At 36.9% G+C, this 25,231-nt stretch overlaps 1 protein-coding gene across 1 annotated transcript in view; it reads left to right on the forward strand.

The window, feature by feature from the left end:
* Positions 1-25,231, forward strand: part of LOC149821066 (Rab3 GTPase-activating protein catalytic protein) — a 145,619-nt gene that overhangs the window by 16,603 nt on the left and 103,785 nt on the right. The window contains exons 4-7 of the mRNA XM_089981693.1: positions 9,987-10,101; positions 10,239-10,306; positions 11,496-11,593; positions 11,902-12,073. Of these exons, the coding sequence (XP_089837819.1) occupies positions 9,987-10,101; positions 10,239-10,306; positions 11,496-11,593; positions 11,902-12,073 (453 nt within the window). The remainder of the gene's footprint in view (positions 1-9,986; positions 10,102-10,238; positions 10,307-11,495; positions 11,594-11,901; positions 12,074-25,231) is intronic.

Here is a 25,231-nt window from a genome sequence, read left to right on the forward strand (position 1 = left end):
CAGTCCATTTCGATGTGTTTTGTCCGTTCATGAAAGGTGTGGTTCTTTGCAATGTTGATTGCACTTTTGTTGTCGCAACATAGCTTGGTGGGTCCTTCAATTTTGATCCCCATGTCTTCTAGCAGTTGGTGAATCCAAACAATCTCCATAGTAGTAGTGGCCATGGCACGATATTCAGCTTCAGTTGAGGAGAGCGATACCTTTTGTTGCTTCTTGCATCTCCACGAAATTAGTGAGTCTCCTAAGAACACACAAAAACCAGTGGTGGAGTGACGGTTATTTGGATCACCTCCCCAATCAGAGTCAGTATAAGCAATCAATTTTAAGTTAGAAGAAGATGACAGAAAAACTCCCTTATTTAGAGTACCCTTTATGTATCTTACGACCCGTAAGATGGCACTCATGTGAACGGATGTAGGCGCATGCTGAAACTGACTTGCAGTATGGACTGTATGAGATATATCTGGTCTGGTAATACTCAGATACATCAGAGATCCTACAAGCTGTCTGTAGGGTGTAGGATCCAACAGGGGAACTCCATCATCAATTTTCATCTTTGCTCCTACAACCGCAGGAGTTTCACACAGCTTCTCATCTGTAATACCTGACCTGTCAATGATCTCAGAAGCAAGCTTAGTTTGAGATAAGAAATATCCTTTAAGAGAGTATGCCACTTCAATTCCCAAAAAATAAGTTAAAAAACCCAAGTCAGACATTTCAAATTTATCTTTTAAGATAGATTTTATACTTTTAACCCCGTTAGAATCACTCCCAGTGATGAGCATGTCATCAACATACAAAAGTAAAATTACAATCCCTGCATTGGATTTTCTAACAAATAGAGCAGTGTCAGTAAAACAAGAGCAAAAACCATTCTCAATCATAACAGAGTTAAATCTATCATACCAAGCCTTGGGAGCTTGTTTTAGGCCATAGAGTGCTTTCTGAAGACGAAGCACCTTTCCCTTAGGAGTCTCCATTCCAGGAGGAGCATCCATATAGACTTCTTCGCTTAAATCGCCATTTAAAAAGGCATTTTTCACATCCATTTGATAGATGTTCCATTTGTTGATAGAGGCAACAGTTATAAGACATCGAACAGTGACCATACGAGCTACAGGAGCAAAAGTTTCTTCATAGTCAATACCATATTCTTGACTATATCCTTTTGCAACCAAGCGAGCTTTATACCTTTCAAGGGATCCATCACTTTTAGTTTTTACTTTGAAAACCCATCTGCACCCTATTGTTTTCTTGCCTTTAGGAAGATTTTGGAATTTCCAGGTTTTGGCTCTTCTCAGAGCCTCAAGTTCATTGTTCATGGCATTAATCCATTCAGGGCATTTACGTGCTTCTTCAAAATTTCTAGGTTCTATATAAGAGTGGATGGCACTAAGGCCGGCTCTATATCTTGGGGAGAAAGAGTCATAGGAAATGAACCTAGAAGGAGGCCTTCTACTTCTCTCAGTTCTACGAGGGATCACTTCATTCTGAGAGGCACTGGGACTGGCATCATTATATCTGTCAAGAGCACTCATAAAGTTGTTTTGATCTCTATGAGAGTAGGTGATAGGGTCTCTAGGTAATTCAATAGGTTGATGTGACGAAGGAGACAAGGAGATGTTTTCCTCTGTTTCAAGTTCATTTGGGTTACTTTGATCTGACTTATTATCACTAGTATCATCATCCTTATTCAATAAATCAAATAAAAAAGAATAATCCATATTTTCATTATGGGGGTCACAACGTTCAAATCCACCAACATTTTCCAAAAAACTCACGTTCCTGGAAACATACAATTTATCACTTTTGATATCATAACAACGAAACCCCTTTTGGGTTTCAGAATAGCCAAGAAAGGCACAAGGAATGGCTTTTGGAGAAAGTTTGTCATTCTTATCAGTAAGAACAAAACACTTACACCCAAAGACCCTTAACCTGCTATAATCAGGTTCCTTATCATACAGTTTTTCAAAGGGAGAAATTTTGTTTAAATTTTTCGATGGAAGTCGGTTTATGAGATAGACAGAGGTAAGGGCTGCCTCAGCCCAAAGATTTTTTGGAATGTTTTGAGAAATGAGCAAAGTCCTAGTTGTTTCAATAATGTGCCGGTGTTTTCGTTCGGCTAATCCATTTTGTTGAGGGGTTTTCGGACATGATTTTTGGTGAAGAATTCCAAAATTTTCAAGATAACTCTTAAATTCATTTGAGAGGTATTCTCCTCCAGAGTCAGACCTAAAGATTTTTAAACATCCATTGAATTGATTTGAAATCATCATGTGAAAACTTTTAAAGGTTGAAAAAACTTCATGTTTATGTTTAAGGAAATAGATCCAACAAAACCTAGTATAGTCATCCATAAAGATCACATAATATGAAAAACCTCCTTTTGACATTACCGGAGCCGGTCCCCATACATCGGAATGGACAATTTCAAATGGTTTTGTCGTAAACATGGATCTTTGAGGAAAAGGCAAACATTTCATTTTCCCAAGAATGCATTCATTAAACAAAAAGTCACTTTTACAAAGATGTTTAACAAAAGGCAAATACGAGATTTTAACAATATTGGGATGACCCAATCTCTTATGCCATACATGAATGTCTTTGTTTTGGACGACGTTGCAAAATTGACTCTTGGGAACTTGAAGAAAATCTACGTAGTAGAGGTCTCCTCTTCTAGAGCCTTCCCCAATCAATCTCCCGGACTGGCGATCCTGTATCCAACATTTATTAGAAGAAAATTTTATATCGCAACCATGGTCCGAGAGTTGGGAAACGGAAAAAAGATTTAGGTTAAGGTTTGGGATAAAACGAATTTTTGGAACAAAGAAGTCTTGTTTTTCAAAATTACCTATTCCTTTAATCTCAAGAGATGTACCGTCCGCGGTGGATACAAAGGATGGAAAAACACTTTTAGAAAAATTTGAAAGAGTGCAATAACTAGGGGTCATGTGAAAGGATGCCCCGGAATCTAAAAGCCAAGATGTCTTACCGGGGGAAGAGGATGACATAGCGGCTCCGGAAGTACCTCCCTTGAGAAGAGGTTGTAGGGCTTCCACGATTTGTTGAAGAGAAAGAGACTCACTTGATAAAGGGGGTCGTTCTTCAACTTAAGATGCCATAGCCGTTGCAATCAATTTCTTCCATTTAGGACACAAGGGTTTGATATGTCCGGGTTCTTTACAATGATAACAAGTTACTTTGCTATAGTCTCTTTTGCCATACCGATCATTTCCTCCTTGACCTTGATTCTTGAAATGAGGAGGTCTATAGGTCCTCATGTTATTTCCCGGTCTTGACACGGCATTAGCCATTTCACCATCTTCTTGAGTAGAAGAAGTAACAAGAATGCTAGGGTTATTTTTGCCAATCCCCATACGGGTTTCTTCACCACTTAGCTTGGTGATAACATCTTCGAGTGAGGGGGATGTGAAGGCGGAGAGAAGAGAGGACCGAACTTGTTCAAATTCGGGTCTAAGGCCATTTAAAAAATTGAAGAACCGGTCTTCTTCAAGTTGTTTGTGCCTTAATTCGATAGCCTCACCACTCCATTTAGGTTCAAGAATTGCGAGCTCGTCCCAAATAGAGAATAATTCGGCAAAGTACTCCCGAATGGTCATGTCATTTTGTTGGAGAGTCAAAGCCCTCTTTTGAAGAAAGTACTTGTGGGATAGATCTCTTGAGGTGTATATTTTCTCAAGATATACCCAAGCTTCGGAAGCCCTTTTAATTTTGATGATGTTGGCATTTATCTTGGTCTCAACGGATGAGAAAATCCAAGATAATATCTTGAAGTTCTTCATTTCCCAATCATCATGTTTCTTAGAATACTCTTCAAGGGCCTTTTGTCTTTCATTCCCTTCAAGAATCTTAATATCACCTCCTTCAACAATGGTAATTTTGGGTTCCGGTTCCGGTATGGATCCATAAACGTAACCCCAAAGCCCCTTTCCTTTAATATGGGCTTCCATATTACCGGCCCAAACATGATAGTTTGAGCCATTAAGCTTAAACCCAAGAGAGAAATGGGAGTCTTTTTCGCCCATTAGAGAGGAAAGAATGCAAGAGATAGTATGTACCTTAATTACTTTTTGCGTCTTTCTTGACAAAAGGGGCTCCTAAAATATTGCTCGAAGAAGATGATCCTCTTTGATTTCAAAAAACTTGAAGGCACGCTTCCCGAGGAATGCAAAAGAAGGCGAGTCGCAATTCTTCTTCTTCAACAAGGCTCTGATACCATGTGAAAGTATCTTCAACAAGATACTTTAGTCGATAACACAACAACCTTAAGAATAAATGTGTGAACATACACACCCAAGAACACTTGTGCACAACAAACACAACACACCGAATCACAAATGTGCACTTGCACCCATAAGTTTCATAAACACTAAAGAGGTTGGGCTATAATCCCAAATCCCTTGAAGAAATACAAGAGGAGCTGCCCATATATATAGGGCTTTGGAGGAGGCCTTGGGAGGGGCTCCACATAGTCGTTGGAGCCCCTCCAATGGTCACAAATGTGACCGTTGGAGGGGTCCAACGACTAGTGGGTTGGGCCCCTTCCAATGCATGTACAATGCATTAAATGAAAAAGCAAAAATAAATAAAGAAAAAAGAAAAAAAGAAAATACAAAAAACATATTCTTGAAAAAGAATATGTGTAAAATTCCTAAACTACCCTTACTATGACTATATATATTTTATATATATAATTGGTAAATACATATACATATATTATATATATGTATATGTATTACCTTATATATATAAAATATATATACGAAATTACAAGTTTGATTACATAATTTAACAATGACAACTATGGAAATCGTATGGCTCAGAAGTCTTCTCGCTGACATGGGCGTCCTCATTTCCACTCCTACCAAGCTCTGCTGTGATAACAAAAGTGCGATATACATTGCCAGCAATCACACCTTTCATGAACGGACAAAGCATATCGAGATGGATTGCCATTATGTTCGAGACGAATATCTCAGAGGGACTATCTCATTACCATATGTTACTTCAGAATATCAGCTGGCTGACTTCTTCACCAAAGCGCTTCCAACTCCACGATTTATGTTCCTCCTTAGCAAACTTTCGGTCTTCTCCCCGTAAAGTTTGAGGGGGCGTGTTAAAATATATATATATATACTTATATATATATACATTCGTATATATATAACTATATATATATACATATATGTATATATATATACTATTTCTCATTTAGATAAATACCCGATAGGGGTATTCTTGTAAAACCACATATGTACCTTTTTCTTTTTTCTTTTTTCCTTTTTCCCTTTTTCCTTTTTCTTTTTTCTTTATTTCTTTTCCTCTTTGTAATGACCACAAGGGGGCCCCACACTTGTAGTCGGGGCTCCAACGGTCAGATTTCTGACCGTTGGGGCTCCCAACGACTACAAGGGAGCCCCCCTTGTGGTTCCTTTTAGTGCTTCCCTCCTCTATAAATAGAGGAGGTCTTCCCCTCTTAAATGTATGGGTTTTTACACCCCTCTCTCTCTTTCTTCAATAAATCCAACTTATGACTTTAAGTCATTTCCTATATTTGTGAGGTTTTGTGTGTGCACATTTGGTGTTTGTGTTCTTGGCTCTTGTAGTCACTCTTAAAGAGTGACTTTTGCTCTATTGGTGCTTCCGCCTCTTTTCATTACAGCTCCGGAGTCTAAGATCCAAGAGTAGGTACCGGATGATGATATAGACGCAATGGCCGCACTCGATGTGGATGAAGTAGCTTTAAGGATTTGTTGAAGAGCCATGGATATTTGACCAAGGGTCTCTTTGAGGTCAACATTCTTGCCTTCATCTTCTTTGGTGGTAGATTATTCAAGAGCGGCCACCTTAGGCTTGAAAGTTTCGTTGAGCTTTGGGCAAGCGGGTTTAATGTGACCTGACTCATAGCAATGATGACAAACAATCATTTTTCTTCCTCCATTGTAGTTTCTTTGTTTACCAAAGTAGGGGGGTTTATAAGTTTTTATATTATTGTCGGGTTTGGAAACGACAAGCAATTCATTAACATTCTTACTCATGCCAATCTTTGTTTTTTCTTGAGTGATTTCGGCAATAACATCCTCTATTAGAGGAAAGATGGAGCTACGGAGAAGTGATAACCTCACTTGCTCAAATTCGGGACATAGCCCAAATAAGAATTGGAACAATCGATCTTATTCCATTTGCTTTTGTCTTAATTTGATATCTTCCATAGCAACCCATTTTGGCTCTAAAAGAGCCAACTCATCCCATAGTGGGTTTAAAGTACTATAGTAGTCTTGAATACTTGAATCACCTTGTTTGGTGGTTCTAATTTTTTCTTGCAAAAAATATGCTCTTGCAAAATTCTTTTGGGTATACATACCCTTCATAAAAAACCAAGCCTCATTGGCCCGACAAAATTTAGCTATATTAGCACATACCTTGAGTTCGACGTTGTTCATTAACCAAGCAAAGATTTTTGCGTGATTGCTTTCCCGACCTGCAACTTCCTTTTCATGATTTTCAATGACTTTGAGGCGAATATCTCCCTCAAGAGCCTTTTCTTGTCCACCTTCGATCTTTGTGAGCTCCAATCTAGGTTCCGGAATGGAACCCATAACATACCCCCAAAGTTTCTTGCCTTTGAGGTTGTTCTCCATTGCCGATGCCTACATCATGTAGTTCTTTCCATTGAGTTTGAAGGATAGGTCGATTTTTGCTTCCATAATGCCACCAAGAAGGGAGAAGAAGGGAGACAATAGATGAGAAGTATACGTACCACACCTACCCGTTTCTCTCTCTGCCTTATATATATATATATGGTTTATATACATATATAACATTTGGTGAGGTTGCTATTACATACCAATGAGTTTTTTGTTTTTTAATTTGTTTTATTTTTGGGGTTATTTCTCATGAAACTAACCTTACAGATGTGATCTACATGGTTTTAGTGTGAATTTAACACAATTTTATCAGCCTTGACAAATCAATGACCTACAATGTGCGATATTTTCTCTACGCATAAAATCACCTTTTTCCATTAAAAAGGTTGGTTTCTAGCATTTGGACCATGCTGAATCCATCTATGAGGCCCGACTGGGTCGACAAGACTCACATCTATGATTTTTAGCTCATTTATGCGGTTATATATATAATCTATGTCACAGGGATTCGGCTAGCAGGGTGCCGCACCCGCATCGACGCGACGCGGTTGCGGTTTTGGTCCAATTTTTTGAACTTAAATTTTTTTTTTGCCAAGATTTTTTTTTTAATATATGTCACAGGGATTCTCCAACTAGGTGCCACACCCGCACCCGATGCGGTCAACCTGACCCTGGGTGCAGTCAACTCACCCAGGGTCATTTATGTCCAACTTTTGGACTTTATATATATATACATATATATTTGCCGCAACCCCGCACCCGGGTTTTTTGGAAGTGCCACATCCCCGCACCCATGTGACATAGTATATAATGTATGGAAAAGTGGTAGTTGCCTACCACTTCTCTAGACTACTGCTAGTGAAAGGGTTTTTGCAAGTTGTTTTCACATATCTAAGCCCATAGATGTGTTTGGCATGGTTTATTTGCTAGGACACGACACTTGGATCATGTTTTTCTGATAAAAAACCTGATTTTTAAGCCTTGAATATTTATGAAAATCTTGGACCGTCAATTTTCAAACCTTATAAAAACCTACCTGTGTTGGAATCAGACTATCCAAGAGTTGATTCCTATACAATCAAGCATGTAGAACACATCTGTACGGTCAGATTTATGAAAAACATGCAAAACCCTTCAAAAGCCAGGTAGGCTGGCAGCATGCGAGAAAAGTGGTATATATATGGGTTAATATTTGGTGCTAATAACTATTGAGTAGAACTTACCTTTTTTTTCACATTTTTTGACCTTTTTGTAAATTCAACCGTATGGATGTGATCGACAAGGTTTGTTTAGTAGAAGATGAGTTTTTGGATCATGTGATTGTGATATGTAATGTAAGCAGATTTTTTAAGGGCTTTAAAAATTTACAGCCCACAATGTACAAAAGTTTCGCAACTCAAAAATATATATTTTTTTAAATCGAAAAAACACAATGCAAGGTTTGATCCTTAGGAAGCGAACCTTGCTGAACACATCTATATGATCTGATTGAGTCGATACAACATGAATCTGGCTCATTAGTTCCATACCTTCATTAATAGCAAATATAAATCCATTTATATAATGGAGAAATATTTACTACTGTCTATAGTATTTAAGTCTAGTTGGAAAATCATAGATGCACGTTCTACCCACTCAATCTGACCTCATAGATGGGGTTCAACACATTTTGTTTGCTAGGAAACTCACCTTGGATTATATTTTCTTGACATAAAAGTATGTTTTTTTGTTTTATCAAATTTTGGCATATTGTGGGCCATTGATTTTTGAAGCCCTTGAAAAACCTGCTTACATGTTGCAAATACATGATCCAAAACCTACTTTCTTAGTAAACAAAAATTGTAGATCACATCTGGAAGGTTAGATCCACAAAAAAGAATTGGAAAAAAATTGGAAAAATGATGTTCTCTACTAGATTGTATGTATAAACGACTGTAGGAAATGTTTATCCTCTCTCTCTCTCTATATATATATATATATAGGGTAAATATTGGCTACTAATGAAGGTACAAAACTAATGAGTAGAAATCACTTTTTTCTTCAAAAAATCTCAATTTTTAATAGATCAAATGTTACCGATGTGATCTACATGGTTTGTTTAGTAAGAAACTTGTTTTGAATCATGTGATTATGACAAGTAATTAGGTTTTTAAAGGGGTCTAAAAATCAATGGCCCACAATGTACCAAAATTTCATAACTCAAAAGATCATATTTTTACATCAGAAAAGCACGATCCAAGGCTTGATCCTTAGCAAAAAAACCATGCTGAACACATTTATGTGATTAGATTGAGTCAATACAACTTGCACATATGATTTCTAGCTCATTAGTTTGGTACCTTCATTAGTAACCAATATTAACCCATTATATATATATATATATATAATGTGTGTGTGGAGGCGCATGCTGAAACTAATATCAATATTCTCACTAGATGTTTTAGAATTGTGACTTTTTGGCTTCTTAATGCGAGAGGAAACCTAGAGGGATGAAAGAGACAAAGAAGGAAAGAGTAGCCACCCAAAGCACCAAATAAATCTGCCCCAACATTATATGAATGGGACCATCCTAATCCACTATAATAAGGATCATTAGGATCAGTTTAGTTACCCTTTTCATATAGTGCATTTTTTACAAAACAACCATGGAAGCATTATTAACTATCTAAAATGAGTCATATCTCAAAGATTAAGTGTCTTTATTGGCTATGGAGAGATTGTCTTTGATAAGAGAAGATTTGCATAAGGGAGGCGTTCTGACAGCAACTTGATATTTTATGCAAATAAATCATTGGTAGACCTCTTGGTCTTCAATGTTTTCCTTTATCAAGTGTTTATCTGTTTCATTTGTTTGATTTTCTTGTGCTGTTTCTGGTTTGAGGAAATAGGCATTGTGCTTGACTACTCTACATAATGATCTTCCCCATGCTTTGATTCAAGGATGTTAGAAGATGTTAAATTAAAGTGATATTTGTTGGACTTTCTGCATTGTGTCTCTAACTTGTCTATTTACTTATATATAACATTGTATTTTCAGTGTTAAGTTCACTTGTTTTGGACATTGATGTGAAGAAAACTTCAATTCATGGTTAAGGTTGTAAAACAAAGGTAGTTAATCATATGAAAGACATGCCACTCGTAAAGCACTATAGTGTTTACTGTTATGTCCTAATTAGAAGCTTTATTGACTTGACCCGGTAAAAAAACATGGATATCAGATTTTTTCCCTTGTTAATTATGTCTTTTCTTTACTTGTGGACATAATGTTCTTTAGTATTTCAGAGTAGGATATTTACCGTCGTTCTTTGATTGCAGAGTAAGAATGCTGATCATGTTGGTTCTTTAAACAACCTGTACAAGGTGAAGTCTGATTCCAAGTATGGCATGAAGTCCTACCGCTTGGAGTATTATTTTGAGCTGCATGCCACTGGTATTAGTTAGATATATGCAATGACAATGAAACTTACCAGCTCCTTTTGTGCCTACATCAAGAAATTTTTTATCATTCCATTTTTGTGATAGTATGTTAAGCATATCATTCCCAACTGATGATTTTGCTATGTGCAGCTAGCACTAGTGAGTGGAAGGATGAGTTGCACAGTCTACAATTACAGTTCGGAGTAAAAGAATTTTTGGTAAATGTTTATGTTTTTTGGGTTTGTTTTAAAAACCAGTTATTTGATTCCTGTGCTTTACTTGAATCATATTCAATTGTTTATCCATCTTGTTTTATTATAGTTTGTTGACACGTTTTTGTAACATTCATCTTAGTTATCTGACAGTTGTACTGGAATAAATAATTGTCTGGAAAATTTTTGAAAGAAAAAGTTAATGGTCACTACTTTCACTGTTTATGCTGGAGCAGATACAGAAGAAGTATTTTGAATGATATTTGCATGATAAAATCATTTGAAAGATCATTCTCTACTGCATCGGAGTACTTAAGGATGATGTGAATATACTGTTAAAGTTATATGATAAAAAAAGTTAATGCTTTTCAAAAGTGAGGCTCTTGTTCTTTAATTTTCAACTTTCATACAGGAAGATGATTTCACTGAAAATCATCGTAACCAATTTTCTTAAAAGAAGGGTTGTATGGACTGCTTTTTCATTTGAAACCAACTAATAGTAGTAATGCATCTCTTTTTCTCCACTGTGTTTGGCCATATTAATACAAAGAGATAAAAAAGAAAGATCCACAGGTTCTGTCTAAAGGAACGTTAATCTTTTCATAGATTTAGTCTTGAAAAACAGAACTAGACGTTGTATATGCAATAATTTTTTTTCATTATTTATTTGCATATGTTGTTGGCATCGTTTGCAGTCTTGCCAGAACTTAACAGGTTCGTCAAATTTTGTTGCTCTAATGATCTTTTAGACAATAGCGGTTGCCTTTCCTTAGTTTGCACCAGACTTAGAATTGTTTTCCGTGCCTGAAGGTCTACTGGTATTAGAAGTTACCGACAAATATAACTTATGCTTGAAAAATTGCAAGCATGCTTATGACATCAACTTCTAAATTGTACCACAAATGCTAGATCAAAATATACATTATGTTCATCAATCCTATTGAGATATTTCTGCTATGCCTTTTAGAGGTGTAGACATCCAAAGAGTCCTGCCCTTCAGTAGGAGTTTTTGTGTATAATTCTCCTTTGATATATTTCAGTATTCTTGTTGCTTGTGGATTGTGCTACAGCTTGGTTTCTTCATGATTTAGAAGAGTAAATTAAATAGCAGTTTCCAATACTGTTAATGCATTTTTTAATAAACTTAAGTATAGTTCTGATAACCTTTCTGTTACCCCTGCATGCACTTTACCAGATTATCTCTCCAGTCAGTGCAAGTGGTGTTGTTCTAGATGCACCAGAAGCTACAAAACTTCTCAGTTCTGTTGCAATTGCTTTGTCAAACTGTGGCTGGTGGGTATTTCAAGATATGCATGTTGTACTGTCGAGAAATGATTCCTTTTGGATTTTGTAAATGTGTAATTTTTGTGATTCTTTATGTAGTTTAGCATTCTAGAAATAGTAGCTTTATCAGGGATATAGTTGTCTTTCAAGTTAAAAGAGAGTCTATTGTATGTACGAACAGGGGCGGTTTAGGCATTCTAAAATATGTATATATACCCTAGACATTCAGCCCTATTCTTTTTGCTTTTTTTGTAATCTTCTTGCATATCATGGAATTTTATAAAATTGTGATGACTCTTTTGCTTGCCACCTTTCAGCAACTGGTCAGCATTTGTTCCAGTTCATGACCCTTCGAGAAAAGCACATATTGGCATTCAAAATATGGGAATGATCTTTACAAGGAGATTTGAAGCAGATCGTATTGGAAGTCAAGTCCCAATCAAGTTTATGCATTTGGAGGGGCTTCATGAATTATTCCTATCAAAATTTGTACGTCTCTAAAATTGTTGTTGGATCTATTTATTTGACCCTCTAAAATGTCCAACTTTAAGAAATCATAAATTCGTTCATGCAGAATGTTGTTTCATATTGGACTTTTCCTTCTGGTTCCAGTGTTGTCTCTGTTGGAGCTTTCCTTCTGATTGCACCAGTTATCCAACTTTGGCTACTAATGTAAAGAAAATAACCTTGTTGTATGTCTTTGCAGTGGTTTGCCCAGTCACTTCATGGTCTTCAGGTATCTTGTCCAGTAGGAATGGCCTTGGCAATGAACCAATTGACATCAGGGCAAGGCCAAGCCTCACAAATTGATCATACTTGGCCTAGGGATTTTTTCCCTATAGTTTTAAAAAGAACTATATGCTGCTCAACTTTATCACAAATGCAATTGGGCCACTATTGGCCCTAGGCCAATTAAGAGCCAGGCCTAGGCTTGAGACTGATAACTCTCATCTACATTCCTTAGTCCTTCAAGGTGAATTTGAATGCTGTGGATCTCCTCAGATATCTACAAACACACATATCAAGGTGCAGACCCCATGTGTTGATCTGACCCTCACTCAATGAAGGATTTCAGGTCCTCGGGTCTGAAATCCTCACCACAGGCCAAGATTGTTAGAACAGGTACCTATGTGATACCCAAAGTCGTTATGAAGAAGTATGAGAGACAATATTGATGTGGCTGTATTCCTTCAGTTCCTACAATTCCAAATGGGGATATCTTGTGCTGTGGATCTTTATTTATAGAACGTGTTATACAGTCCTTCCCAAATACAACAAGCCTCTTGATAAAGAGGCACACACAATTAGTAAACTATACCCAAATAGGAAACCACACAAAGAGGTGTTAAAATGTAATATAGATATATATAATAATAATATATTATTATTATATATATTTATTTTTTTTATTTTTTATTTTCTTTTAATTTACTGTACAATAAATATTATCTAGTTCGTATCGAACTATGTCACATGGGTGCGGGTGCGACACGGGTGCGGCGCAATTTCAAAAATTTTGGACACGGGGACTCGGCTATATATATATATATAAATAAGACTCGGTCAAAGTTGTGCCCATTAGGGGACAGGTGATGAGTTGTGAAGGCATTCTGTACACTTTCTTCATACAGGAATAATTCACTTTTGGGCACTTTCTTCATACACTGTAATAATTCACTTTCTTCGTACAGGAAAAAACCACAAAAACTTGAGTTGTGCCCATTCTGTACTTAAAACTTGAAAGTGTACATGTTTTTTAGTTGTGATGGTTTTTTTTCCTTACAGCTATAGCCCAGAAAATTTTACAAAAAAAAATTTCCAAAAAATGGACCAAAATGACCCTGGGTGCGTTGACCACACCCAGGGTCGGGTTGACTGAGTCCGAGCCACACCCGTGTCCGCACCCGTGTCGGTGCGTGTCGACGCGGGTGCGGCGACCTTGGAGCCGAGTCCGTGTGACATAGGTATCGAACTAGATAATATCTAGTTTGGTTAAGTTCCACTTGGAACTTAACCAAATACTAGCCGTTGGAACTAGTCCAACAGCTAGAAGGGAGCCATTAGCTCTTGTATAAATAGGGGTGCAGCCCCCTTGTAAACTTAACTTCTTGTAATGCTTTTCAAGCATCCTTTTTACATAAATAAAATTATTTATTTGTGTGTTGTTCCTATTTTACCCTTTTTAAGGGCTTTGCTTAAAGTGTCTTTTAGACACTTCGTTCGATCATTCCAAGGGCATTCGTGGAAGACCACCATTTCATTACATGCTATCAAAGCTATGGGAATATTAGATCTTGGAGAAAAGTTGCCTCGGTTTTCGTGCCCTTTGCAAAAGTGTTTCGCCGCTTGAAGGGAAGTGTTTTATCACTTCATGTGAAGAGCTCCCACATCTTGTATCCCTTTCCTTTTTTATTCTTTTATTGTTCTCTTCTATCCCTATTCTTTCTCTCTCCTTGTAATCGATGGATGACAATGATAAAGTCACCATCATTTCCATGAAGTTAAGTGATACTAATTATGTAACATGGACTTCTATCATGAAGCACCATATATGGGGAAAAGGTTTATGGGGGATTGTGGATGGTTCCGATTCGGAACCTAAACTATCTCTTACCAAAAAAGAGAGAGATAAAGAGGTTCCTCTATCGGAAGAAGAGAAAATTAAAACTCTAGCTTCTTATGAAAAAAAATGGAAAGAGTGGAGAATGACTCATGCAAAAATAATGTTATGGTTTATCAATAACATTGACATTAAAAAATGTTCAAGCCTTGCCAAATTTGATCATGTCGATAAGGCATGGGAATACCTTAAAAATATGTATTCCCTTAAATATATTGCACATGTATGCAACCTCCAAGAAAATGTTCGAATAATGACTCAAGGTGATAAAACGATTCTTGAATATTACAATGGGTTGTCAGAACTTTGGGAGAAACTTTCTCTCTTAGAACCAAAGTGGCATTGTGCCGAAGACATTGAGCTTCGCCAAAAGCAACTTGATGCTGAACACTTTTACCAATTTATAACTGGGTTAAGGCCAGAATTTGAAACCACCAAATTGGCGCACCTTTACCGGGGAAAGATACCCTCCATTGTTGAAACTATTGAACAACTAACAATGGAGGAAAATCGTCTCCGAAAATGTTCCTCTAAAACTGATGATGATTCCGTCCTAGCTGTATCTAGGCCTGGGAATCACACTCGCACTGACAGGCCACCTCATTTTGGGAGGCAAAATGGTGAGTTTGATAAAAGAAAGGTGGTTTGTCATCACTGTCATGAACTGGGGCATTATAGGCCTCAATGTCCAAAATTAAAGAAAAGAGATGAAAAGAAGGTTGCATCAGTTGAAGAATCAAAAGATCAAGATGCACCTGTTTCTATGGCTCAACTTATGGAGATCCTTCAGCCTCTTCTTCAAGGAGTCTCTTCTTTCGCTGAAGCCTCAACTGGAACGGTAGATGCATCTGTTTCCGGTCCAGGTAACTTTCCTTGGCTTTTAGATTCTGGTGCCTCATTTCATATGACCCACATTATAAATGCTATCCGAATGTCTTAAAAATAACTCAAGTATTTCAAAAGTCTTTACAGCAGATGAAACATCTCTTGCAATAAAAAATGTTCAAGCCTTGCCAAATTTGATCATGTCGATAAGGCATGGGAATACCTTAAAAATATGTATTCCCTTAAATATATTGCACATGTATGCAACCTCCAAGAAAATGTTCGAATAATGACTCAAGGTGACCACATTATAAATGCTATCCGAATGTCTTAAAAATAACTCAAGTATTTCAAAAGTCTTTACAACAGATGAAACATCTCTTGCAATAAAGGGAATTAGGTGTTTTGAAAAACACAAAACTTTGTGTTCCAGAAGTTAGATATATCCCAAAACTTAATTTGAATTTCTTAACTGTTTCTCAAATTTCTGATTATGGATGTAATATATCCTTCTCTTCTGATGGTTGCTGGATACAAGATCGCAGTCAGGAAAGCTGATTTGGGAAGGCCATAGAGAAGGAAGACTATATTACATGGATTATTTGGAGCTACCCAAGAATGTTTTTTGCTTAAATGTTCAAAAATTGGAAATAGACTTATGGCACAAAAGACTTGGCCATCCTCATATGTCTAAAATCCAATATTTTCCAAATTTGGGAAAGTTTTGTAAATCTGAAAATTTTGCTTGTAAAAACTGCATTCTTGGAAAAATGAAAAGATTACCTTTCTCTAGTAAAACTTTTGTCTCTTCAAAACCACTTGAGTTAATACATTCGGATGTTTGGGGACCCGCACCAGTAATTTCTAAAGGTGATTTTGCATATTATGTCATCTTTATAAATGATTTTACTAGACATACTTGGATTTATTTTCTTAAACATAAATCCGAAGTTTTTACTCACTTTCAAATATTTCATAAAATGGTCACAAACAAATTTCAAAGCAATGTCTCCATTTTTCGCACTGATTCAGGGAGAGAATTTATGTCTAGAGAGTTTAAAAACTATCTTATTTCATATGGCATTATTCATCAACGATCTTGCCCAAACACCCCGCAACAGAATGGTCTTGCAGAACGCAAACATCGTCACATTATAGAGACCACTCGGACTTTGCTAATAGCAAGCCAAGTGCCAAAAGGGTTTTGGGCAGAAGCAACTTTAACTGCTACTTATCTCATAAACCGAATGCCATCTTCTTCTTTAGAAAACATATATCCGATTGAAAAAATTTATACCTTAGCTCCAGACTACTGTAGACTAAGAGTATTTGGTTGCAAATGTTTTGTATTTACAAACAAAAACGATAAATTCTTCCCTCGTGCAACCCCATGTGCCTTTTTAGGATATGCCGAAAACCAAAAAGGGTACAGATGTTACGATGTTCAAAATAATAAATTATGTGTCAAGGAATGTGACCTTTCTTGAAAAGGAGAATTTTTTTGGAAGTAAAAAACACAAGGATATTACTGAATATTCCTTTTTAATTGACTTAACTTCCAAATCCGATGAAGAGGATTTTGAATGTAGTTTTGACAATGACCAAAGCCCTACTAGCTTTGATCTTGATACTGAAGATCAAACTAGTAGGGATGTTAGTCTTTAGTATTCAAGACGAAGAATTGGAGAGCAACGCTGTCCATGCACGTTAGAAAGATTTTCTGAAGTTCCTCCTTGTAGGACTTCTAGAATCTTTAGACCCCCCGGGAAGTTTGTGTCCTATGAATCTTTTTCACCCTCATATAGGGCAACTCTTGCTTTAATTCAATCCTGTGTTGAACCTTCCTCATATTTTGAAGTAAAAAATCATGTAGAATGGATTGAAGCTACAAAATTAGAGCTAGATGCTTTAGAAAAAGCCAATACTTGGTCCATATAAGATCTACCTCTTGGAAAGAAACCTATAGGTTGTCGATGGGTCTATAAAGTCAAAACCAAAAGTGATGGGACCTTAGAAAGATACAAGGCACGTCTTGTAGCCAAAGGCTACGCTCAAGAGTATGGCATTGATTACGAGGAAACCTTTGCTCATGTGGCTCAAATGACCACAGTTCGAATTTTAATTGCCTTATCCTCTATTAACAAATAGCCTATATTTCAAATGGACGTTAAAAATGCATTCTTAAATGAGAGCCTTGTTGAATAAGTATACATGGAAGCTCCTCCTGGTATTAGTCTTCTTAAGGATAAAATTCTTCGTCTTGAGAAAGCGTTTTATGGTCTTAAACAGGCACTAAAAGCCTGGTATGACATGTTTAGTCATGTTTTAACTAATATTGGTTTTCGTTCTTGTTTGACTGACACTGCCTTGTTTATTAAGCAATCTGATGCATGTATCATTATCCTTTTTTATGTGGATGATATGATCATCACTGGATGTGACAACCAGGGAGTTGCTAATATCAAAACTCTTTTTAAAACTCATTTTGAGATGTTTGACCTAGGACTATTATGATATTTCCTCGGCATATAAGTTGCTTATTCCCCTAGAGGGTATTTGATTTCTCAAACTAAATTTGCTTTTGACATTGTTTGCAGGTCTGACATCTCAGATGAAAAGAAAGTAGATACTCTAGAAGTAGTTAATGGAGAATGACTTGAAGATCCTACTCCATTTAGACAACTTGTTGGAGCTCTTTCCAACCTTTCTATCACTCGGCCAGACATTGCACATGCTGTCCACACAGCTAGTCAATTTCAACATGCTCCTACCCTTGTTCACATGAGAGCAGTCTTACGCATTATTATATATTTAAAGAGTTCTCTTTCACGAGGACAATTCTTGTATGCATCATGTTCTTTAGATTTAATTGCGTATACTAATGCTGACTGAGGAGGTGATCCTAATGATAGGCACTCAACCACTGGTTTTTGTGTGTTCTTAGGTGAATCTCTCGTATCGTGGAGGTGCAAGAAGCAACAGAAGGTCTCTCTTTTCTCCACTGAAGCCGAATATAGAGCCGTGACAACTACCACAATGGAAGTTGTTTGGCTTCGAAGACTGTTAGCTGACATGGGAGCTGAAGCAACACAGGCCTCGCACATGTGATGTGACAATAAGAGTGCAATCTACATCGCAAGCAACCAGACTTTTCATGAACGCACCAAACACATAGAGATGGATTGTCACTATGTTCGAGAGGAGTGCCTACACGACACCATTGATCTGCCATATGTTACATCTGAGTACCAACTAGCAGATTTCTTTACCAAACCTCTTGCGGCTCCCAGATTTCACTTCTTCTCAGACAAACTTTCGCTCATTGTACCGTAAGTTTGAGGGAGAGTGTTAAAATGTAATATAGATATATATAATAATAATAATATATTATTACATATATTTATTATTTTTATTTTTTATTTTCTTTTAATTTATTGTACAATAAATATTATCTAGTTTGTATTGAACTAGATAATATCTAGTTTGGTTAAGTTCCACTTGGAACTTAACCAAATACTAGCTGTTGGAACTAGTCCAACAACTACATTTCTAGCCGTTGGACTAGTCCAACAGCTAGAAGGATGAGCTCTCCCATTAGCTCTTGTATAAATAGGGGTGCAGCCCCCTTGTAAACTTAACTTCTTGCAATGCTTTTAAGCATCCTTTTTACATAAATAAAATTATTTATTTATGTGTGTGTTGTTCCTATTTTACCCTTTTTAAGGGCTTTGCTTAAAGTGTCTTTTAGACACTTCGTTCGATCATTCCAAGGGCGTTCATGGAAGACCACCATTTGATTACAAGAGGCATACACAAATAAGAAACCATATACAAATAAGAAACTACATAGCACGTCGGGTTCTCTGTATGCTGGATCTGGACCTAGATCCAATATCCAAATTCAACTGAAGACATCTCTTAATAGCCTCCCTCTAGTTGTACACGGTAATCACCATGGACAGCTTAGACTTCAAGTACCAAAACCTTTGCTTTGTCAAGCCTTTTGTGAGGAGATCTCCTATTTGGTTTTCTGAGTCAATGAATCTTGACTCAAGTTTCCCATCTTCGGTTTTGCTTCTGATGAAGTGTTGATCAATCTCTATGTGCTTGGTCTTTCTGTGATGAACATGATTCAAGGAGATCTTGATGACATTCTGATTGTCACAAAATAAAACTAACCTAGGGACTGTTTCACATAGCTCATATAGTAAACTCCTTATCCACGTCAACTCTGAGGCAGTTGCTGCCATAGCTCGGTATTCAACTTTAGTACTTGACTGGGCTATGGCTTTTTGTTTACGGCTTGACCAAAAAACTAAATTACCCCCCTGCGAATATCGAATATACAATAACCTGAACTGGAATGTCCTTTCTTAGATTGTTAGAACAAGTACCTATGTGATACCCAAAGTCGTTACGAAGAAGTATGAGAGACAATATTGATGTGGCTGTATTCCTTCAGTTCCTACAATTCCAAATGGTGATATTTTGTGCTGTGGATCTTTATTTATAGAACGTGTTATACAGTCCTTCCCAAATACAACAAGCCTCTTGATAAAGAGGCACACACAATTAGTAAACCATACCCAAATAGGAAACCACACAAAGAGGCATACACAAATAAGAAACCATATACAAATAGGAAACTACATAGCACTTCGGGTTCTCTGTATGCTGGATCTGGACCTAGATCCAATATCCAAATTCAACTGAAGACATCTCTTAATAGCCTCCCTCTAGTTGTTCATGGTAATCACCATGGACAGCTTAGACTTCAAGTACCAAAACCTTTGCTTTGTCAAGCCTTTTGTGAAGAGATCTGCTATTTGGTTTTCTGAGTCAATGAATCTTGACTCAAGTTCCCCATGACTCAAGTTTCCCATCTTCGGTTTTGCTTCCCATGAAGTGTTGATCAATCTCTATGTGCTTGGTCTTATGTGATGAACATGATTCAAGGAGATCTGGACGACACTCTGATTGTCACAAAATAAAACTCTGATTGTCACAAAATAAAACTGACCTAGGGACTGTTTCACCTAGCTCATATAGTAAACTCCTTATGCACATCAACTCTGAGGCAGTTGCTGCCATAGCTCGGTATTCAACTTTAGTACTTGACTGAGTTATGGCTTTTTGTTTACGGCTTGACCAAAAAACTAAATTACCCCCCAGCGAATATACAATAACCTGAACTGGAATGTCCTTTCTTAGATTGTTAGAACAAGTACCTATGTGATACCCAAAGTCGTTACGAAGAAGTATGAGAGACAATATTGATGTGGCTGTATTCCTTCAGTTCTTACAATTCCAAATGGGGATATCCTGTGCTGTGGATCTTTATTTATAGAACATGTTATACGGTCCTTCCCCAATACAACAAGCCCCTTGATAAAGTGGTACACACAATTAGTAAACTATACCCAAATAGGAAACCACACAAAGAGGCATACACAAATAAGAAACCGTATACAAATAGGAAACTACATAGCACGTCGGGTTCTCTGTATGCTGGATCTGGACCTAGATCCAATATCCAAATTCAACTGAAGACATCTCTTAATAGCCTCCCTCTAGTTGTACATGGTAATCACCATGGACAGCTTAGACTTCAAGTACCAAAACCTTTGCTTTGTCAAGCCTTTTGTGAAGAGATCTGCTATTTGGTTTTCTGAGTCAATGAATCTTGACTCAAGTTTCCCATCTTCGGTTTTGCTTCTGATGAAGTGTTGATCAATCTCTATGTGCTTGGTCTTTTTGTCACAAAATAAAACTGACCTAGGGACTGTTACACCTAGCTCATATAGTAAACTCCTTATCCACGTCAACTCTGAGACAGTTGCTGCTATAGCTCGGTATTCAACTTTAGTACTTGACTGGGCTGTGGCTTTTTGTTTACGGCTTGACCAAAAAACTAAATTACCCCCCAGCGAATATACAATAACCTGAACTGGAATGTCCTTTCTTTGATTGTTAGAACAAGTACCTATGTGATACCCAAAGTCGTTACGAAGAAGTATGAGAGACAATATTGATGTGGCCGTATTCCTTCAGTTCCTACAATTCCAACTGGTGATATCTTGTGCTGTGGATCTTTATTTATAGAACGTGTTATACAGTCCTTCCCAAATACAACAAGCCTCTTGATAAAGAGGCACACACAAAGAGGCATACACAAATAAGAAACCATATTCAAATAGGAAACTACATAGCACGTCGGGTTCTCTGTATGCTGGATCTGGACCTAGATCCAATATCCAAATTCAACTGAAGACATCTCTTAATAGCCTCCCTCTAGTTGTATATGGTAATCTGTTAAATTATGTATATATTAATATATATATATACATATACTTATATATATATATACATTCGTATATATATAGGTATATATATATACATATATGTATATATACATAATTTGTTTTTCTTTTTCTGTATAACCAAAAACCCGATAGGGGTGTTTTGGTAATTTACCATGTACTTTTTCCTTTTTCTTTCTTTTTCCTTTTTTTCTTTTCCTTTTTTTTTCTTTTCTTCTTTTTGTAGGACCATAGGGGGCCCCACCCATCTAGTCGTTGGGGCCCCAACGATCATATTTATGACCATTGGGGCTTCCAACGACTAGAAGGGAGCCCCCCTTTATGGTCTCCTTTTTAGCCCTCCTCCTCTATAAATAGAGGAGGCTCTCACTTGTAATGGAATGGGATTTTCACCCTTCTCTTTCTTTCTTCAATAATATTCAACTTATGACTTTAAGTCATTTTCTACTCTTGTGAGTTTTGTGTGTACACCTTTAGTGTTTTTGTTCTTGGCTCTTGTGGTCACTCTTAAAGAGTGCTTTTGCTCTATTGGTGCTTCCGCCTGTTTTCATTACATGGTATCAGAGCTCGGTTGGTGATTGGGCTTCTCTTTGTTATCTTGGAACATGTGCCTCTCAAGCTTTTGAAGAAAGGAAGAATATTTGGTGCCGATGGAACGTAATTCTAAAGTTGAGCTTTCTTTTAAGCTCAATGGGTCCAACTATCTTATGTGGGCCTCCGCTATGGAAAATCATCTAAGAGGTAAGAAACTTTGGGGTTTTGTTATGGGAACTACTCCCGAACCCTCTCTTGTTCTCACTAAAATCGAAAATGTGGTTGAAAAAGCTTTAGATGGCGATGAACGCATCAAAGCTATCAATGACCATCAATTCAAAGTTGAGGATTGGGAGAGTAACTATGCCAAAATTTTGGCATGGTTTATGAACAATGTTGACCTTAAAAATTGTGCTAATATTGCCAAATTTAGAAGGGCCAATGAGGCATGATTTTTCCTTAAGGGTATGTATACCCAAAAGGATCTTGCTCGACAATTTTTTTGTCAAGAAAAAATCCGTTCTACCAAACAAATGGATATGAGTGTCCGGGACTACTTTAGCTCTCTAACCCCTCTTTGGGATGAACTTGCTCTTCTTGAGCTTAAATGGGTGGATCCAGAAGACATTGAGTTAAGAAGAAAACAAATTGAAAAGAAGCACTTTTTTCAATTTCTTCATGGTCTTCGACCGGAATTTGAACAAGTTAGGGCATCCCTTCTCCATAGAAGCAAAGCCTTACCCATTGAAGACGCCCTTGCCGAAATATGCCAAGAGGAAACGCGACTTGGCCTAAGCGTTAAGAGTGATGAAGTTTTGGCCGTTACTAGGCCCGGATCAAATGTAAAAGCATATAGACCTCCTCACTTTAACAAAAATAATGGGCCTAGAAAGGGAGTGATATGTTATTATTGTAATGAACCGGGACACATTAGACCGGTTTGTCCCAAACTTAAGGGAAAAGTAGCCGTGGTTGGAGAAAATTCTCCAAAGAAGGAAGAATAAAGTGCCAAAGAGGGAGATCTCAAAGAAACTCTTAATCATATCTCCGAAGTTCTCCAACATCTTCTCAAGACTTCTTCTTCAACATCCGGAGCCGCCATCGCCTATTCTTCATCACCTCCAAGTATGTGGATACTAGACTCCGGTGCTTCTTTTTATATGACATCCCATAAAAACTCTCTTTCAAATGTTTTTTCCGAACCCATATCCTCTTATGTTTCAACGGCCGATGGAACATCTTTGAAAATTGAAAGCATTGGAACACTTGATTTTAAAAATTCTCAAAACTTTTTCGTTCCTTAAGTAAGAATTGTTCCAAAAATTAATCTAAATCTTTTTTCCGTTTCCCAAATCACCGATCATGGATGCGAAATCTCTTTCTCACCTAAAGATTGCACCGTGCAGGATCTCCAGTCAGGGAAGCTGATTGGGCAAGGCCATAGAAGGGGTGATCTCTATTTTATGGATTTTTTGCCTCTTCCATCTAAGTCATCTTGCAATCTTGTAAAAGACAAAAGTATTGGAATTTGGCATGAAGAGACTTGGTCATCCAAATTTTGTAAAAATGTCTCTTTTTCCTTTTTTGAACAATACTTGTAAAGACAATCACATGACTTGTAAAGATTGCATTTTTGGGAAATCTAAAGCTACTCCATTTCCTCAAAGAAGTTACTTCACCACTCGGCCTTTTGAACTTGTTCATTCCGATGTATGGGGACCTTTTCCTATTTTGTCTAAAGGAGGATTTTCGTACTATGTGGTCTTTATTGATGACTTCACTCGATTTACATGGATTTACTTCCTAAGTTGCAAATCCGAAGTTTTCTCCTTCTTTAAAGAATTCCATGCGATGGTTAAAAATTAATTTTTGGGAAACCTATCTATTCTTAGGTTCGATTCGGGAGGCGAATATATGTCCAATGATTTTCAAAACTATTTAAAAGAAAATGGAATTTGTCATCAACGTTCTTGTCCCAACACTCCGCAACAAAATGGTCTTGCGGAAAGAAAACATAGACACATAATAGAAACTACAAGAACGTTATTAATTTCAAAAAATATTCCAAAATCCTTTTGGGCCGAAGCGGTTCTAACCTCAACATACCTTATCAATAGAACCCCTTCATCTTCTTTGAAAAATCTTTCTCCTTTTGAAAAACTTTACAATATGTCTCCCGATTATAAAAGACTAAGAATTTTTGGATGTAAATGCTTTGTTCTAACTCACAAAAATGATAAATTTTCTCCTAGGGCTATTGAATGTATTTTCTTAGAATATGGCGAAAAACAAAAAGGTTATCGATGTTTTGACATACTAAAAAACAAACTTTATATCTCAAAAGATGTCACATTCCTAGAAGAAGAAAATGGTTTTTCGCACCAACCAAATGAAAATATTGATTATTCCTTTTTATTTGACTTGTTGTCTCAAGAAAACATCATAGATGATCATATTGATCCTAGTGAACCTCTTATTGAAGATCATTTTGAACATCCAAATGATGATCAAAATTTAGAAGAAAATGTTTCAAGACAAATACAAGTCTACTCTAGAAGGAATGAAAGAAATCCTCCTTGTGCCCTTGAAAAATTCTCTCAAAGTGAGTCGATCGAAGAAACCTCTCAAAGAAGATCAAATCGTATTTCCAAAGTACCAAACAGATTTGTTTCTTATGATTCCTTTTCTCCAAACTTTCGAGCATGTCTACTTGCTCTTCACTCCTTTCATGAACCATCTCATTACAATGATGCTCATTGGAATGAAGCTATGGAACTAGAACTTAATGCTCTTAAAACAGCACAAACTTGGGAAATCATTGATCCTCCCAATGGCAAGAAACCCATTGGATGTAGATGGGATTTTAAAGTAAAAACTAAGAGTGATGGTTCATTAGAAAGATATAAGGCTAGGTTAGTAGCCAAAGGATATGCCCAAGAGTATGTGGTAGATTATGATGAAACTTTTGCCCCAGTTGCTCGAATGACTAGTGTTCGAGTTCTTATTGCTATAGCCTCTGTTAAAAAATGGCCAATTTTTCAACTTGATGTCAAAAATGCTTTTTTGAATGGAAATTTAAATGAAGAAGTTTATATGGAACCTCCTCCAGGTATGAATTTAAATGGAAAAATTTTGAAATTAAAAAAGGCCTTATATGGACTTAAGCAAGCTCCTAAAGCTTGGTATGATAAATTTAGTAATGTATTAATCAATTTAGGATTTTCTTCTTGCTATACTGACACTGCTCTTTTTGTTAAGAAGACATGTGACTCCATTGTTATGCTTCTGCTATATGTTGATGATATGATCATCACTGGGAATGACAAAAAAGGGGGTAAATGATGTAAA

The sequence above is a fragment of the Nuphar pumila genome, chromosome 12 (assembly GCF_984573655.1).
Source record: "Nuphar pumila chromosome 12, dmNupPumi1.hap1.1, whole genome shotgun sequence".
Taxonomy (NCBI): Eukaryota; Viridiplantae; Streptophyta; class Magnoliopsida; order Nymphaeales; family Nymphaeaceae; genus Nuphar; species Nuphar pumila.